The sequence below is a fragment of the Marmota flaviventris genome, chromosome 17 (assembly GCF_047511675.1).
Source record: "Marmota flaviventris isolate mMarFla1 chromosome 17, mMarFla1.hap1, whole genome shotgun sequence".
NCBI classification, from domain to species: Eukaryota; Metazoa; Chordata; class Mammalia; order Rodentia; family Sciuridae; genus Marmota; species Marmota flaviventris.
The window spans coordinates 62,839,678-62,855,959 of NC_092514.1; the positions used below are offsets into that span (position 1 = coordinate 62,839,678).

The 16,282-nt window shown below is 43.8% G+C and overlaps 2 protein-coding genes across 2 annotated transcripts in view; both read right to left on the reverse strand.

Moving 5' to 3' along the window:
• The window catches only part of LOC114082462 (leucine-rich repeat-containing protein 37A-like), a 35,728-nt gene extending 33,271 nt beyond the window's left edge, over positions 1-2,457 (reverse strand). The window contains exon 1 of the mRNA XM_071603812.1: positions 1,369-2,457. Coding sequence (XP_071459913.1) covers positions 1,369-2,282 — 914 coding nt within the window. The 5' untranslated portion in view covers positions 2,283-2,457. The remainder of the gene's footprint in view (positions 1-1,368) is intronic.
• An 8,215-nt stretch (positions 2,458-10,672) lies between these two features.
• On the reverse strand, positions 10,673-14,273 carry LOC139702395 (lysozyme-like protein 6). The gene is made up of 4 exons (XM_071603473.1): positions 14,058-14,273; positions 13,046-13,204; positions 11,960-12,038; positions 10,673-10,843 (listed from the first exon to the last, which is right to left on the reverse strand). Exons 1-4 carry the CDS (start codon positions 14,194-14,196, stop codon positions 10,774-10,776), a joined length of 447 nt encoding a protein of 148 aa, XP_071459574.1. The 5' UTR covers positions 14,197-14,273; the 3' UTR covers positions 10,673-10,773.
• Between the last annotated feature and the right edge of the window lie 2,009 nt (positions 14,274-16,282).

Here is a 16,282-nt window from a genome sequence, read left to right on the forward strand (position 1 = left end):
TGACATATCATATACACATGGAGTATAACTTCCCATTCTTGTGGTTGTACATGACGTGGAGTTACACTAGTTGTATATTCATATATGAACATAGGAATGTTATATCTGATTCATTCTATTGTTTTTCCCATTCCCATCCCCTCCTCCTTCCCCCACTCCCCCTTGCGCTCCCAGGATTTTCTTTCTACTCCCATCACAACCACTCTGATTAAGCTCCTTCTTGCTTTACTCATAGATTTTGCTAAAGTTTTCTAGGTGGCCCCATTGAATTAAGCTTTCTCTTCTAGATCACTCTAAAAATGGATTATAAAATTATCTTCCTGTTTTAATTATTTTTATCTCTTGCTTGAAAACTTTCAGTGGCTCTTCATTTCTCACTGTGTAACTTTCAAACACCTATAGTTGATATTTAAGATTTTTCATATTACCTTTCATTGATTCTAACCCAATACTTTGTAGGCCTACTAGTCTACCAAATCCTGGTCATTCTTGCAGCCATTCCTTTGTGTAGATATACTTCCCGTTTTTTTCTTTAACAATTATAGCCACTTTCAAGCACCAGGTAACATTTGAGCCTATCTGTACAGCTTTCCCAACATCCATACCTCAGTAATGAAAGATTCTGAAGAATTACAGCACCTGTGGTCTGCATCCTCTTTTAGTACTTAATTATATATCATCTCCATTTTTAGTCTTCTTCCCACCTATCATTTTCGTGTTCTGTAAACAATGTCATATTTCTGTGGCTCCCATAGTACTTAGCCCTCAGTTGGGCACAAAATGGATGTTATATGAAAGCCAAGGCTAAGATGAATTCTGGACATAACTGAGGGACTGAATAATTATATTAACAGCTAGTATTCATATATGATAGGCACCGACATGAGTATTACATGTACTCTCTCATCTAAATTTCACAACAATCCTATGAACTGGTAACTATCATAATCCCCATTTTCCAAATAAGGAAACTGAGACATAGAGCTTTTTTGCCCAAGGTCACAATGCTAATAAATGAAAGATCTGGGTTCAAAGTCAGGCAGTCTTATTCTAGAATGTACTCTTAACCACTTGGTTGTATCATCATTAATGAGTTGTAAAGCAGATGGAGCAAAATGGTAAAGCTTAAGCAATGATATGATAGGGCTAAATAAAAATGGGTAAGAAAATAAAGGATGATCACAAGTGAAAGATTGGAGAAAGGACACAAGAGTAAGAAGGAAAAAGAGGATATGGAGAAGTTGACAAGCAAAAACTAAAAGCAAAAAGTCAGTCAGTGTGGGTTGGGGAGATGAGAAAGGTCCCGGAGACCCTTGAGGAAAAGGGTAGGCAGAATTCAGAGCACAAATGAGGAAAGGTGATTCTTACAAGACTGTGAAGGTGCCATTGTAGCTGTAGGGCTCTAGCACAGGCACTCGGTGGAGTTTCTGCATTGGGGCGAGACCAACACACAACAGTGTCTCATCTTGGCAGGTACAGAGCTCACATATACTAGTGTTCTTGGTGACATTTTCTTCCTTTTCTGTGGCATAAATTTCGGGGAAATGAGTTGTGGTTTGGTCTGGCTCCACTTGTGCAACTGTGAATTCAGTCATATTTGTTTGCTGTGAAGTTGTTTCAGTTGTTGAAAGAGTTGTAGGAGTTGTAGAACTTTCAGTTGCCACACTGGGGAGTTCCACTTCCACAGGTTTAAATGCGAAGCTGGGTACTGTTGAATAATGAACTTGATTCTCAGTTAGGACCTGTGGCTGAGTTGAAGTTTCTTGTGTTGGAATTATTCCTTCTTGATACTTTGGAAGCAAAGTTGAGGTTTTCTGCATGGTTGGAAAAACAAATACGGGGACCGTTGGAAGAGATATAGAGAACGTTCCAATAGCTATAGGGAACGATGAAAGAGCTACAGGCTTCTTCTTCGCTCTAGAACATTTAGTGGGTTTTGGAGTTGAGGTGAGTTCAAGGTCCAAAGGTTGAAATGTAACACTGGGTGATGTTAAATCCTGAGCTTGATTCTGACTTAGGACCTCAGTTGAAGTTTCCATCTGAGTTGTGGTTGCTTGTTGGGCTGAAGAAAATCCAAAGTTTTCAGGGAATCCTCGAGACTGGGAAGGGGCATTAGACTGGGTTGGATAAAATGTAACTTGCTGGGAGGAAACTGGCTCAACTTCTTTAGTGGCTTCTGAAGGTACAGTAACTATCAGAGCCACATGTTGAACTGTGGTTTTAGGCAAATTTGAAGACCCACTTCTGAACATTACTTCTAGATCTTGAGGTGAAAATGACATGGAATCACTGAAGGAAGCAATAGTCGGGACAAATGTGGATTCTGGAGGTTTAGTTGGGAGTGTTTCCTGGACAGGTGGAAGTTCAACACTCACGGGGGGCGTTGAGGGCAGAGATGAGCTCTCCTGCTGACTTGATAAAGATTCCTCAGGCAGCTCTTCAAGCTGACTGGGGACCTCTTGATCAATTGGAGGCTGTTCCTCCTCTAGAGGGGGGCTTGGCTGAGGTTCCAACTGCTCAGGGGACACCGAGGACTCATCTAGGGTCTCCTGTTGCGCTGAAGTTTCAACCTCATTATTCAATTCTGGAGTAGGAGACTCAGCTTGATCAGAACCTAGAGAAGAACCTGTCACATCCTCACCTTCTGGAGATTGACCTACATCGTTAGGGAGCTCTGGAGGCACAGTTGGGGCTTCAGGCTGGGATGCAGAAGGTCCTGACTCATTAGTTGGAATTGAGGGAGGAACTATAGCCTCACCATTAATCATAGAAGTTCCCAGCTCTGTAGTGGGTTCAGGTGTTATAGTCATTAGTACATCTGCAGGTTCACCGGTCACACTGGGCAAGTCTAGAGATTGCACCGGTACTTCCAGCTGGCTTTCAGAAGACTGGACCTCCCCAGGAGACTCAGAAGGCTGAGTTGGGGTCTCTTGCTCACTGAGAGAAGGTTCAGTCTCCACAGGAGGGCCCGGAGGCTGAGCTGGGGTCTCTTGCTGGGTTAGAGAAGGTTCTACCTCCTCCGCATACTCTGGAGGCTGAACTGGGGCCTCCTGAACTGGAGCCTCCTGAACTGGGGCCTCCTGAATTGGGGCCTCCTGAACTGGGGCCTCCTGAACTGGAGCCTCCTGAACTGGAGCCTCTTGAACTGGGGCCTCCTGAACTGGGGCCTCCTGAACTGGGGCCTCCTGAACTGGAGCCTCTGGCTGAACTGGGGCCTCCTGAACTGGGGCCTCCTGAACTGGAGCCTCCTGAACTAGGGCCTCCTGAACTGGGGCCTCCTGAACTGGAGCCTCCTGAACTGGGGCCTCCTGAACTGGGACCTCTGGCTGAACTGGGGCCTCTGGCTGAACTGGGGCCTCCTGCCGGGCTAGAGAAGATTCGGCCTCCTTGGTAGGTTCCGAAGTTATGATAATTTCCATGTCTGCAGGCCTACCTGTAACACTGGGCAAGTTATAATAATGAACTTGATCCTGACCAGCTAAAGAGGGTTCAGAGAGCTCTGAAGTCTGAGCTGGAGCCTCTTGTTGGGTTGATGAAGGTTCTACTACTTCAAGACCCTCTGAAGGCTGGGTTGCGGCCTGCTCCTGGCCTGAAGGAAGGTGAATCTCTTTATCTGCCTGCGGAGTTACGGTAACCAGATCTGCAGGTTTACTTGTGACAACCGGCTGAGTGTCACTTCTTAGAGATGAAAGCTTATGATGCATTGATGCTTCACCTCGAGCCTCCTGGTCCTCAGGAACTTCTTGCTGGGACGAAGAGGACTGGAGCTCCTCAGGAGTCTCTTGGGCCTCCACAGAAGGTTCAACCTGGTCAGGAGTTTCTGGAGACTCCTCTGAGTTCTCCTGGGATTCCGGAGGTAGGTTGCCAGAAGAAGCTACATCTGTACTTGGATACACATAATCATCCTGCAAGTTGTTCTGAAGCTGAAGTTTTGCAAATTGCTTTGGAGTTCCACCAACAACTTTAGCAAATCTCGGATGCTGAGCTACATCCTTCTTCAGATTCAGTGGTGAAACAATAAACTTTGCTGCTTTTGCACTCTGACTATCTAGAGGTGGAACAAGTACTTCAAATGACTGGTGATCTGTAGACTGATCCAGATTGACAGTATGAATCTTACTTTTGAGTCGAGCATTGGAACCAATTCTGGGAGCCTCTCTTTCGGAATTAGTTTGTCTTGATGCAGCAAACTGATCTTGAACAGCAAACTGATCCATCTCTGGGGGCGGCTCTCCAGGTGAAACCCTGCCCAAGAATGGAAGCAAACTGTCAGTTAACTTCCGTGGTGAGTCCAACATCTGGGAGCGAGCAGAGGACCCCAGGTCATCAAAGACTCCCGGGTCTGCCGGGGGTGTAAGCGCATGGGGCGATAAGGGTGGGAGTTCAGAGGAGAGCAGAGACCAGGGCTTGATAGGCCCTGGGTGCTCAGCGGTCAGCTGGAGAGGGTCCTGGGGCGACTCCAGAGGCTGAGCTGCCTGGACCAGCAGCCACAATGGTTGCCACGTGAGGAGAAGCCCTGGTGCCCAGAGGCGCAGCAGGGACATGACGTGCGGAGGCTTCGGGGCACAGCGATCTAGGCCAATGGGGCGCGGGGCGCGCCTGTGGGAGCCTAACCGCCTGTGGGAGCCTAACCCTTATGGCAGCCCCTTGAGGCGTGCGCCTGGGAAACCTCAGTGGCCCTGCCCCACCCTTTATTTATGACACCTTGATTATGACAGCTTTATTAGGCTCGCTCAGACGGGGAGCCTTTTCCCACAATCAACCAACCCAAGCTTCCCTTCCCCAAGCAGGGGCCACAATCGACCCCCACAGGCCCCCTCCCCTACATCGAAGCAGGATCTGGGCCCTAGATGTGGGTGGCACCAGGACTCTAGCAGCCCATTGGGTGGGGGGCGGCAGAGATTCCCAAGGAAGTCACAGGACTGAGCCTCTGGGGATATTCAGTAGTGCTAGTCCAGTTCTGGCGGCCTGAATTCTTCCTCTTCCAGGCTGAAATCCCAGAGATATTCTTCCTCCCCTTGGCTATACTGCTTCCAAGAGAAGCAAGTGATCTGTAAAACGAGGGCCAGTTAGGTTAGCAGGCAGACTACACATTAAGGTTATTTATTCCAAAATGTTGCCATTTGCTCTAAACTCTCTATCCTATTTCATGTTTAATAATTAATTCATCACTCTGTTAGGCTGGGGCTACCATTGAAATCAGTGATGACTCCGAAATTTCTGTAGGAGGGGTTTTAGGCAGTGGGCAATTCAGTCTGAGAAAGGGGTGTGAATCCGTGTGGACAGCCCTTTACACTGGCATGGGAAAACATCTCCTTCCCACCTTGGCTCAGGTAGGCGTGACAACACCACTTTTTTAAAGGTGACTCTTTTTTTTAAAATTTTTTTTTTAAGAGAGAGGAGAGAGGAGAGAGAGAGAGAGAGAGAGGAGAGAATTTTTTATTTAATATTTATTTTTTAGTTTTTGGCGGACACAACATCTTTGTTTGTATGTGGTGCTGAGGATCGAACCCGGGCCGCACGCATACCAGGCGAGCGCGCTACCGCTTGAGCCACATCCCCAGCCCCTAAAGGTGACTCTTGTGCACATATCTAGAGAAGGCAGGATGTTAAAGCCTGCAACTTAAATAGTTTTCTTGAAACACTACTAAGACTAGAACCCAAATGACTTTTTTTTCAGAGCCCTTATAGTAATCTGTTTTATTACTTATTACCTGACACAACCCTAGTGCATAAAGATGTGTCATCTTCTTATTCCCAGTGCCTTGCATATGGCTGAGCACATAGTAATGGTTTTCAAAGTCACCTCCTTAAGGGGTGGATCTGCTCTTATAATGGGATTTCTACAGTCAGTGTGGACTTACTTCCTTTCACATTTCACAGGAAGTGAGACTTCTTAAACTTAAGTTTCCTTAACTGGTTTTATTTAAATTGAACTAAAACTTTTACATGGAAATAACTTAAAATACTGTTTCAGAATGCAACCCACTTCCTCTGCCTTTTCAAAATAAAACACCCCACATTTTTGAAGAGAGTCATATAATTGAAAATCTCCAAATTAATCCCCCCGCCCCCCGCATAAAACATATTTTTGTGCCTCCCCCAAATATCTTATACATAGTAAATAATGCCTAATCTAGAAATTACTTTGGCAACTTACTCCCTAGTTAAGGGCTTTCATATAATTGATTTACAGAAAGGTTCTTCAGCAAAATATTCTACTTGAGTATAGGGAGATGTTGAGATTTAGGTAACACACCACATTTTGGAGGCATAATAGTTCTCAAAGCTACAACACAATCAAACCTAAGGCTGTAGTTACTCTGTTGCCAAATCTCTGTGATCCTACTTGAGGGAAAATCTAAAAAGACAAGCAGCCCACTTTCTCTAACTCTGGAAAGGGAGCCTAGCTCCTCTTTTGAGTCTGTAACTACAGTAGTCCCTTGAGAGGTCTCAATTCTACTCTCTAAACTTCAAACAATGGGTCAGGAAGTCCATAAATCCCCTATAATCAAAAGCAGTTTTAGAGTTTCATTTTTCTAAGAATGATACATGATGAAATGCTGAAGTCTTTCAATAACACTGGTTTCTTTTCTTTTCTTTATGGTACCAGGGCGCTCAACCACTGAGACATATTCCCAGCCGTTTTTTGTTTTTTTTTTTAATATTTTTAGCTGTCAGTGAATCTTTATTTTATTTACTTATATGTGGTGCTGAGAAACAAACCCAGTGCCTCACACATGCTAGGAAAGTGGTCTACCACTGAGCTATAACACCAGGCCACCTAGCCCTTTTTTTTTTTTAAATTCTTTTCTTTTGAGACAGCGTCTTGCTGAGTTGCTTAAGGCCTTGCTAAGTTGCTGAGGCTGGTTTTGAAATCGTGATCCTCCTGCCTCAGCCTCCCAAGCTGCTGGGATTACAGGCATGAACCCCGCACCCAGCCCACTGGTTGTTTTCAATCATGGCTACACTGACTATGGAACCCCTGAGCTTTCATCTTCACAAGGAAATAGCTAACACTTAGGAGGTATTTACATTCTCGGAGAAGGTTGTTAATGCAGCTGAACCATTATTAATCATTTTAGTGGCCTGTAACATTCATAGAGGTATGTGTAGTCTCACCTCTAATATGGGTTTGTAACTTGGTGAGTGCAGTTCATCTAAACTGCTTTTTAAGTCATATTCTCAAGCAGGAGCTACATGATGGGTAGACAAATAATTTATTTTTCCATATTTTTATTGGTGCAAAATAAAATTTCTTTGCTCTCAGGCTGGGGATGTGGCTCAAGCGGTAGCGCGCTCGCCTGGCATGCGTGCGGCCCGGGTTCGATCCTCAGCACCACATACAAACAAAGATGTTGTGCCCGCCGATAACTAAAAAATAAATATTAAAAAAAAAATTCTCTCCTTACTCTCTGTCTCTCACTCTCTCTTTAAAAAAAAAAAATTTCTTTGCTCTCTCACAATTCTATAATTTTTCTGCAGGACTCCCTTAGTTGATTTCATTATCACTTATCACCACCAGAGGTCAGAGGAACCTTCCAATTAATCAGGGGTCCTGAAAATGATGAAGCAAAGTACTGTGGCTTAGAAATAATAAAATAACATTTGTTTAGGGCTTATTAGGAATGCAATACTTAAAATGTTTCTTCTACCCCATTTAATCTTTTTTAACTCTTTTTTTTCATATTTATTTTTTGAGGTATAGATGGACACAACACAATGCCTTTATTTTTATGTGGTGCTGAGAATCAAACCCGGGTCCCGCCCATGCTAGGCGAGCACTCTATTGCTGAGCCACAATCCCAGACCTTTTTTTAAACTCTTTTTTCAGTTGTAGATGGACACTTTATTTATTTGTTTTTGTTTGTTTGTTTGTTTGTTTATATGTAGTGCTGAGGATCAAACCCAGTGCCTCACACATGCTATGCAAGTGCTCTATCACTGAGTCACAGTTCCAACCCCTCTTTCTATCCCATTTAATTTTAACAGTCACTCTATGAATTCAGTATCAATGAATGTCAGGTGTATCCAAGATAAAATCTCTGGCAGGTTATGATATTTGTGCATCTCTTTTATGACTTTAGGTTCGTCTTGGCACCAGATATAAGGTAGTTCAACATCAAGCCTTTGCCCTAAACAGTTCACAATGCCAAAAACTGGCAAATTACTACTTTGGTTTCAATGGATGGTCAAAAAGGATCATTAAGGTAAACTCTATATAGACTTTCTTTGAGTACACTCTTCTTTCAACATTATAATCCTAGACTCTAAAAGGAGGATTGAACTGTATTGTAGAGGGAGATGTGAGAGGCTACCTACCACTGAAGGTGCGTGGATATATTTGAATCGGCCCACAACCTAGAATTAATAATAATTTCCAGGCATGGTGGTACACACCTGTAATCCCAGCAGCTCAGGAAGCTGAGGCAGAAGGATTGCAAGTTCAAAGCTAGTCTCAGACACTAAGCAATTCGGCAAGACCCTGTCTCAAAATAAAAAATCAAATGGATTGGGGATGTAGCTTAGTAGCTAAGTGCCCCGGTTCAATCCCTAGTACCAGATAAATAAATAATAATGATAATCACCTTAATCATCTGAATGGTGTTGTCTGTAGTTTTCTCCAGTGTCTGTGTATTGTGTAATAAAAAATGCTTTCCTATATCTAGTAATTTAGATCCAAATCTTACCTGATTTTTGAAGCTGTGGGATATCTCAGTCTGTGATTATTGGAGTTTAGTTTTATTTCTGTATGTTAAAATGGGGAGGGAGCGAGGCTTAGCGTGTACCTCAGTGGTAGAGCACTTGCCTAGCAAGTGGAAAAAAAGAAAAGTAAAAAATCCTAGAAAGGCATTTTAATTCAAATCCTAATAGCTTCAGGAGCTTTCTGACCTACATCCCCAGTCCTATTTTGTATTTTATTTAGAGACAGGGTCTTACTGAATTGCTTAGCGCCTTGCTTTTGCTGAGGCTGGCTTTGAATTTACAATCCTCCTGCCTCAGCCTCCTGAGCCACTGGGATTACAAGCGTGTGCCACCATGCTTGGCTCCTAAAGCACTTTTTAATCCTACAATGTCAGAGCTGGATAGTAAAAGAAAAGTGGCACAGGACTAATCTCACACACACCTGGGATAAGAAGTGAGTTTGTTGTCAGGAGCCTAGAGAGAGGGACAGCAGCAGCAAGCAAGGGAGAGCAGCAAGCACCCTTTGAATCTCACCTTTTATAGGCTAGAATCATGGCTGCACATTACGGGAGGGTTTAGTTTTGACTGACATACTAAGCATCCCCTTATCTTATGGAAGGCAAATTTATTTCTTGGGAACAGAGACAGGCAGTTTTCCTATCAGAGGGGTGACAGGAAAACCAGCATGTCCCTTTATCTTCTCAAGGAGAGAACAGGGAAACCAGTATGTCCCCATCTCAAGGGCCAGTAAGTTGTCTCCTATCTCTCAATGAGAGAACAGGGAGAGACCACCATGTCTCCAGGCTGGTAGGTTTTATCTTGGGTGAAGTTTCTATTTCTTGGGAATAAGAACAGTATTCATAAAGTGGAGATAGGGAAAGGGAAGATATCTTGGCTGCAGTTATGCTACCAGATAAGACTCTATATAAAACAGGTCTCCTTTGGTTTCTAAATAACACTTCTCAGATCTGTGCTGGTCTATGATGTTTTCACCTATCCTCAGTAAAATCAGAAAAGGAAAACATGTCATTCTGAAATTTTGTAATAAAGTATATTTCATTTTCCTACATGTATGACCTCCCTACAATTTTGATGTTAAAAATATTTAAGGAAGAGATGCTGAAATAGAGAAGATAGTTATTTTAATACTTAAGCATTAACATTAAAAGTTGAAAACCTTTATTTTAGGGTTTTTTTTAAACATTTTTCTGGTCTGGAAACCATTGAATAATCAACTCTTTTGTCTTATATCTGATGCAGTTAGGGATCAGAGGTAGAGGCTTTAGGACCCCATATAACACTCCAGTTTGGTCCGACACTACTGATGGTGCCTATGTGCAGGACATTCTTCTGTGTCTTTGCCTTGTCCCTAAATAGGCTCTACTCCATGTCAGCCCCCTCCAAGCAAATTGGATCCTATCCAGAAAAACTTTTTTCTTTAATCATCTAGATTCTAACTCATTCTACCAAAGCAACCAAAAATCATTGGTAGCTGGCACTATTTCTGTGTTCCACCACTACTTTTTCCACCTCAAATACCACAGCCTTAGCCCACCCATTACCTACCTCTAAGCTTCCTCTTTTACTTCAAAAATAGTTGTCTTGGGGGAATTACACAAATCTTGGTACTCTTTTAAACCAATAATTGTAGATTTTATTACCCACTTCATTGTCCATTGTAAGTTAGTGGATATTTCTGCTTCTCTGCCTCAATTATGAACACCCGAAGGACAATAGTTATGTCTTCCTTCTTCCAGAATCTGGTACACTCCTACTGTAGTAAGAACCCAAATGTGTGTGTGTGAATATAAATAAACTAACATATTTCTTGCCCAGGGAAAACCTTAGTACATTTTAAAAACCCTAGAAGTCATCCTTTTGGTTTGCAAATCAAAGTCAGGAGCAAGGATACTGGGCCTGGGTGGATGCACGGAGGAAGTCTAAGAAAATCATTTATCCCTGGGTTTCTTCATTTTATTTGTGAGTGGGAAGGGAAGAAAATAAAGTGGAGAAAAGAGGAAGAAGTGAAGAATCCCAGAATAAGGACAGGAATTTTGGAATGACTCCACAGAGTACCTGCACCCTGTCTCATCTCAGGTGGCATCCTGTCATCCAGTGGGAGAGAGGCCGGCCTGCACAGTGCAACCTCCATTCTAACCTGTGGAGAAAAAAAAATACATAGGTCCTGCTTCCCACTTAGCAGCAGCTTCTCCATTCACCTGTCCCAGTTCCTGGTGAGTCTCCCTGCAGAGCAACAGCAAGAATTCCCTTCATTACTTGCTCTCTAGCTTGTTTTCCAGGCTTCTTTAATTCTTCCTTTGAATTTCCCTCCTCTCTTGTCCTTTCCCTCTTTCCTCATTCAGAATGCTTCTATATTTTCAAATCCTCATCTCCCTCCAAAAATGGACAGTACTGTTTTACAAGACTAAGAATTACTTGAAAAGGAAGGAAAAAAGAAAAGAAAATCCCACGTGCAACCTTTGACTCTTTCAGAAAGGATCAGCCTGGATACTCATCAATGTCTCATTTTTTAAGGTGTTTGTCTGTAAGGAACTCAGAAACCTTGCAGGGGCAACCATTTGCATGCCCAGTGTGAAGCACAGAAAAGGTTAGTGAATGTCTACCATTGAGGAGCTGGAAGCTTTGAGGATGTCTACCCAACTGAGCAGCTCCTACCTATTGGCAGCTATGTTTGTATTGCTTAAATCTTCCTATGCCTATAGCTGATTGGACCAAGGAAGAACATCCATGGTCCAAACTGAACCAATCAGATTCTCTGTCGTAGAACTTGGACTAGGACTGAGTCTAGCCACTCCTTCTAATTGCTTATGACTTCAGCTCATAAACTTGGAACTTTGATAGGCTTGTGGATGGGGGCAGAGGAAGCAGGTCTACATAGAGATTAGTGAAGTGAACGCACCAACAGACACAGAAACCTGCCATGGAAAGCTTCTGGCAGTTTCCAGTCCTAATTGCATTCTCTTTCTGAGGTCTAGCTTGCACCCTTTCAGTGGGCTCAGTGAGACACCTTCTCCTGTCAGAATAAATTTCCCTCAGCTAGCTCAAGTTGTTTTCTGTTACTGCAATCAAAATAGTTTTGTTTAGTATAATATCAGAGAATGGACCAAACCCAAGTCTTCTCAGATTTCCAAGCCAGATCACTATCCCACATTTTTCTAGACTTCTACAAGAAAGTGCCCCCAGGAGCCTCTCCCATGGCCTCTTTCTCTGCCACTCCTCCTCCTTGGGGTCCTGCCCATTATTCTCTCCTCACCAGTTCCTCATCCCCCTTTGTCCAGATATAATCTTTTTTGCACAGTTGATGCTCGAGATAAGGTCCGGTTCCAGCAGATCTATCAGGGGGAAAGAGAACATTTGTTAAGAGTACAGAGGACAATCATAAAGACGGAGGCAGATTCTGGCCTTCCTTGCACAGGATCTGCCACCTGGGCTTGAACTCATCCACATTAGAACTCCCTCCCAGGGTTCTTTTAGACGCTCTTATAATGACTACTAGAGATTGGGCGTAGCTGGTGCTGTGGGCAGGAGAAGCAGGAGGGACACTATTTGGGCCTGTCCACTACCATTCTTCCTAGTCAGGGTAGACGGTGCTTCCCCCAAAGTTTTCAGGGTTTCCAGGGAAAAGAAATACCAAAAGAGGCAGCCCAGAATCAAGGTAAAATCCTGCCTAATGAGGGAAACTCTTATTTCTTAGAACCTAATATTTCTTTAGGTGAAGATTCCAGAAATATTAGAGTAACGAGGAGGTAAGGGGCAGAGTCCTGGGCCTTGTCACGTCTCCTGGATCACCTCTGAGGTGAGGAGTTTACACTTGGCCTTTGGTCAGACTGGTATCCCTGCATACTACTGAAGGGTTAGACTTGAGCCTTCAAGCCACAAGTTGCATTCAATGCCATTCTTCTTTCAGAGATGATGTCTCACTATGTCACCCCAGGCTGGCCTCAAACTCCTGAGCTCAAGCCATCCTCCTGCCTCAGCTTCACAAGTCGATGGGATAATAAGCATCCCATCACCTCAGGTTCAGTTCTCCCTTTGGTCCTCAGCTTCCTCATTTGTAAAGTGGGAATCACAAACAGTTTTGAATGGAAAACTGGCATGGAAATTTGGATAGAATGAGGTAAGCATGTAAAGTACAACCAACTTTGGTGCTTCAGGATCTGTAGAATCCTTTGACTGGATGGGTAACAGGGCCAGTAAACCAAGCCTCTGCTCAGTAAAGGGATTCCCTGACTCTTAGAACTCTCTAAGGACGTGCCCAGGCTGTGGGTAGGAAGAGAAGTCCTGTGAGTACAGCCTGGTCTCCTCTCTCGTCCCTCCCACCCTGGGACCCAGGCCAAACCTTCACAGTCCACGTGGCAATAGTTTTCTGAGTGACTCTGATAATTGTTGCACCAGTAGTGGCTGTTGATCTGGAAGATGCCATAGTCAGTGCTGCCATCTGCATTTTCATTTATCTTTGAGACGTTGAACTTGCTTTCCACAAAAGCCAGGCAAATCCCTTAGGATGGGGAGAAGAGAATCAGGATTTAGGGAGGACCTAGCTGAGTGGGAGAGAGATGGCATAGAAAGGAGGACAAGGATTCAGAGGAAAGGAACAAGATCTGGGAGGCTAGATGGAACTGGAGGGCTGGAAATGATCATGGGCATCTCATCTTATTCTTTGGTCCCTCCAGCCACCAATCAATATAACCAGCCATTCATTACCCTACCATCCACCCATGCTTTCTGATTTCTTGAGTATCTACTGTGTGTCAGGAAATATGCAAAGCCTAACAAGGGAAATTAACTGGGTCAACTATAGATGTTGCTTTCAAGAAAATTTTAGTATAAGAATGATAATATGTACCTTAAAAACCACAAAGCAATGTAAAAAAGAGAAAGTGTTGCAAGACAGTTGCACAAATTCCAGACCAAAAGGGAGATGTCCCTGCCACACAGAGACATGAAACCTTTGCACCAGCCATTTCCTGTGTCTGGAATTTTCTTCCTCTGGCATTTGATTGATCAGATTTTCCATTTCATTAAGCACTGCTCAATGTCACTTCCTCAGAGAGTCTTTCCTTAAGTTCTCCATCCAGAACAGTCAGTGTCACCTGTCACACACCCTACTACTTTATTCTTCTTCATGCATTTATCGCTACCAGATGTAATACTGTGTGGTGTGTGTGTGTGTGTGTGTGTGTGTAGGGAAGCGGATTTGTTTGTATCCCTAGACTCTGAAACAGTTCTTGATATATAATAAGTGTTCAATTAATAATTTTTGCAGGAATGTGAAATGCTGGGAAAAGCTTCCTGGCTTTGAAAAGAAGAACAGGAGAGAAAGAAAGATGGCTAAAAAGCATAGCACTTACAGTCATTCAAGGAGTAACCCTCATATCCATCCAATTCATTCTTGTACAGCACCCTGGCCAACTCACAGCGATGCATGCGAGTGGCCTGATTTATGACAAGGAGGCAGCAGGCCACAGTGATGTGCAGCACCCTGGTCATCCTCAGAGGGGAAAGGGTGTCCAGTAGGGCCTACAGGTCTTGTCTCACAGACTTCTTGCCGGTTTTCACTTTAGAACCTGGAGAATCTGGAGAGAATAAATTTCCTTGCTCACTCTCTATTCCCAGTCTCTTTCCTTTCATCTATTGTTTTATAAATATATTTTAATTTAAAGATTTACAAAAAGAGACTCTAATAATCCTCCATGTACCCTTTTCTCAGCTTTGATAGTTAAAAACCAAGGCCAATCTGATTTCCTTTGTAGGTCATTCTGTACTAGACACTCAGGTACCAACCACATTTGGGTCCTGCAGCTAGGAGGGAGAGATGATGAAAACTATGCTTCACTGGCATTTGTGCATGTCTATTTGAGCATGTCCTTTCAGAATAAGAGTTAGGTAGGACACTGGGGCTGGGGTGGTGGCTCAGTGATAGAGCGCTTGCCTTGCATGTGTGAGGCACTGGGTTCAATTCTCAGCAGCACATTAAAAAATAAAGATATTAGGTCCATAAAAAGAAAAGAGTTAGGACACTGGATGGTGAGTTCCTCCCCCACCCCTCACCCTTAGACACATACTCTGCCTTATGTGGGGTGGGCTGGTTGAAGGTTCGACCCTTTTGTTTCCACTCCAATGTGGTAACTTAAAGCAAGTCAGAGTGACATGGTTGTTCAAATAACCAGGCTCACACTGGAGAAAGGGCTTTGGATTCACACCACCTGCTTTCAAAGGCTGGGTTGCTGCGTGACTTTGGCAATACACTTAATTTCACTTATAAAATGAAGATATGTTAATACTTACTTAATAGGGAAGACATGATGATTAAATAAAATAATAAATGCCCAGGTCTTGGTTTCACATTTCCCACAAAATGAGCCCAGGATTCCTAGGAGTACGGCAATTCCTAAGCTAGAGCAGGAAAGGGTATGAGATAATTCTGAAATGTCTTGAACTGAACAAGTAAGGAAGTGCTCAAAATATGGATTGAGGCATGTCAGATAGACTTAAGGGCTAGCTCAAAGGGCCATCGGTTGGCCAAACCTTGAAGAGTGTTTTTATATCAGCTTCATTGAGCTATAAGGCACAATGGATAATTAATTTATTGAAAGTATACAATTCAATAGATAATTTATCAAAAGTATACAATTCAATTCCAGACATATGAAACTATTATCAGAATCAATTTCAGGACATCTTTATCAACCCCAAATGAAGCCCTGTACCCATTAACATTTTGTAGCCATCATAGATTGGTTTGAGCAAGAATTATCAGCAGGTGCTGAGTTTGAGAGGCAGGAAGCTTGATGACAAACTGGATTAGCCCGAGCCTGGAGACAATTCTTTTACTTCTCTCACAGCCCTCACCCCAGAGTTGCCGATTTAGTCAATAAAATTACACGATGTCCAGTTAAATTAGAATTTCAGGCAAATAACAAATCGTCGCTTAGTTTAAGAATGTCCCTCGCAACCCTCCCCACCCTAACTCAGAGGCTTTCCTCAGAGACCCCCCTCTTTGAGCCTGGGAAGAAGGGAGCTCCAGGTCTACCCACGAAGTCCCCTCTGGGTTCTCTCAGAGAAGACAGTGGCCCTAGAACGCGGGTTCCCACCCACCCCTTCTGAAGCTTACCTCTTTCCCGCCCCTCTCTGACCTCAGGTCCCAGTCTCTGCCCAGGGCTTTCTGTGAAATCTAGAGAACAAGGCGGTTTGGAGCAGGAACCTCTTCCTCACCAAGCACACTCAAGCCCCACCTGGCTAATGCCCCTCCTTGTTCTAAAGAAGTCAGGAGCGCTGGCAACTCCAGCGTTCTGGAACTCAGGTTCTGTGACATAATTCCCCTGGAAATACGCTGGTTCGAGACATGCAAACTGACCAAGCTTCAGGCGGAAATGGCAGATGGGCCTGGGAGGAGAGGTGACAAGTGTGTGGGAGCCTGCTGGGCCACACAGGGCTCCATCCTTCTGCCTCCCATCCTTTCTGGGAATAGGACCACACCGGGGGAAACCCCTTTCCCCACAGGTGTTTTTGGTGGGAGCTGCCAGTCATAGGATCCTGCCTCCTTGGGGTGAAAAAAATGGTCTGTGAATCCACA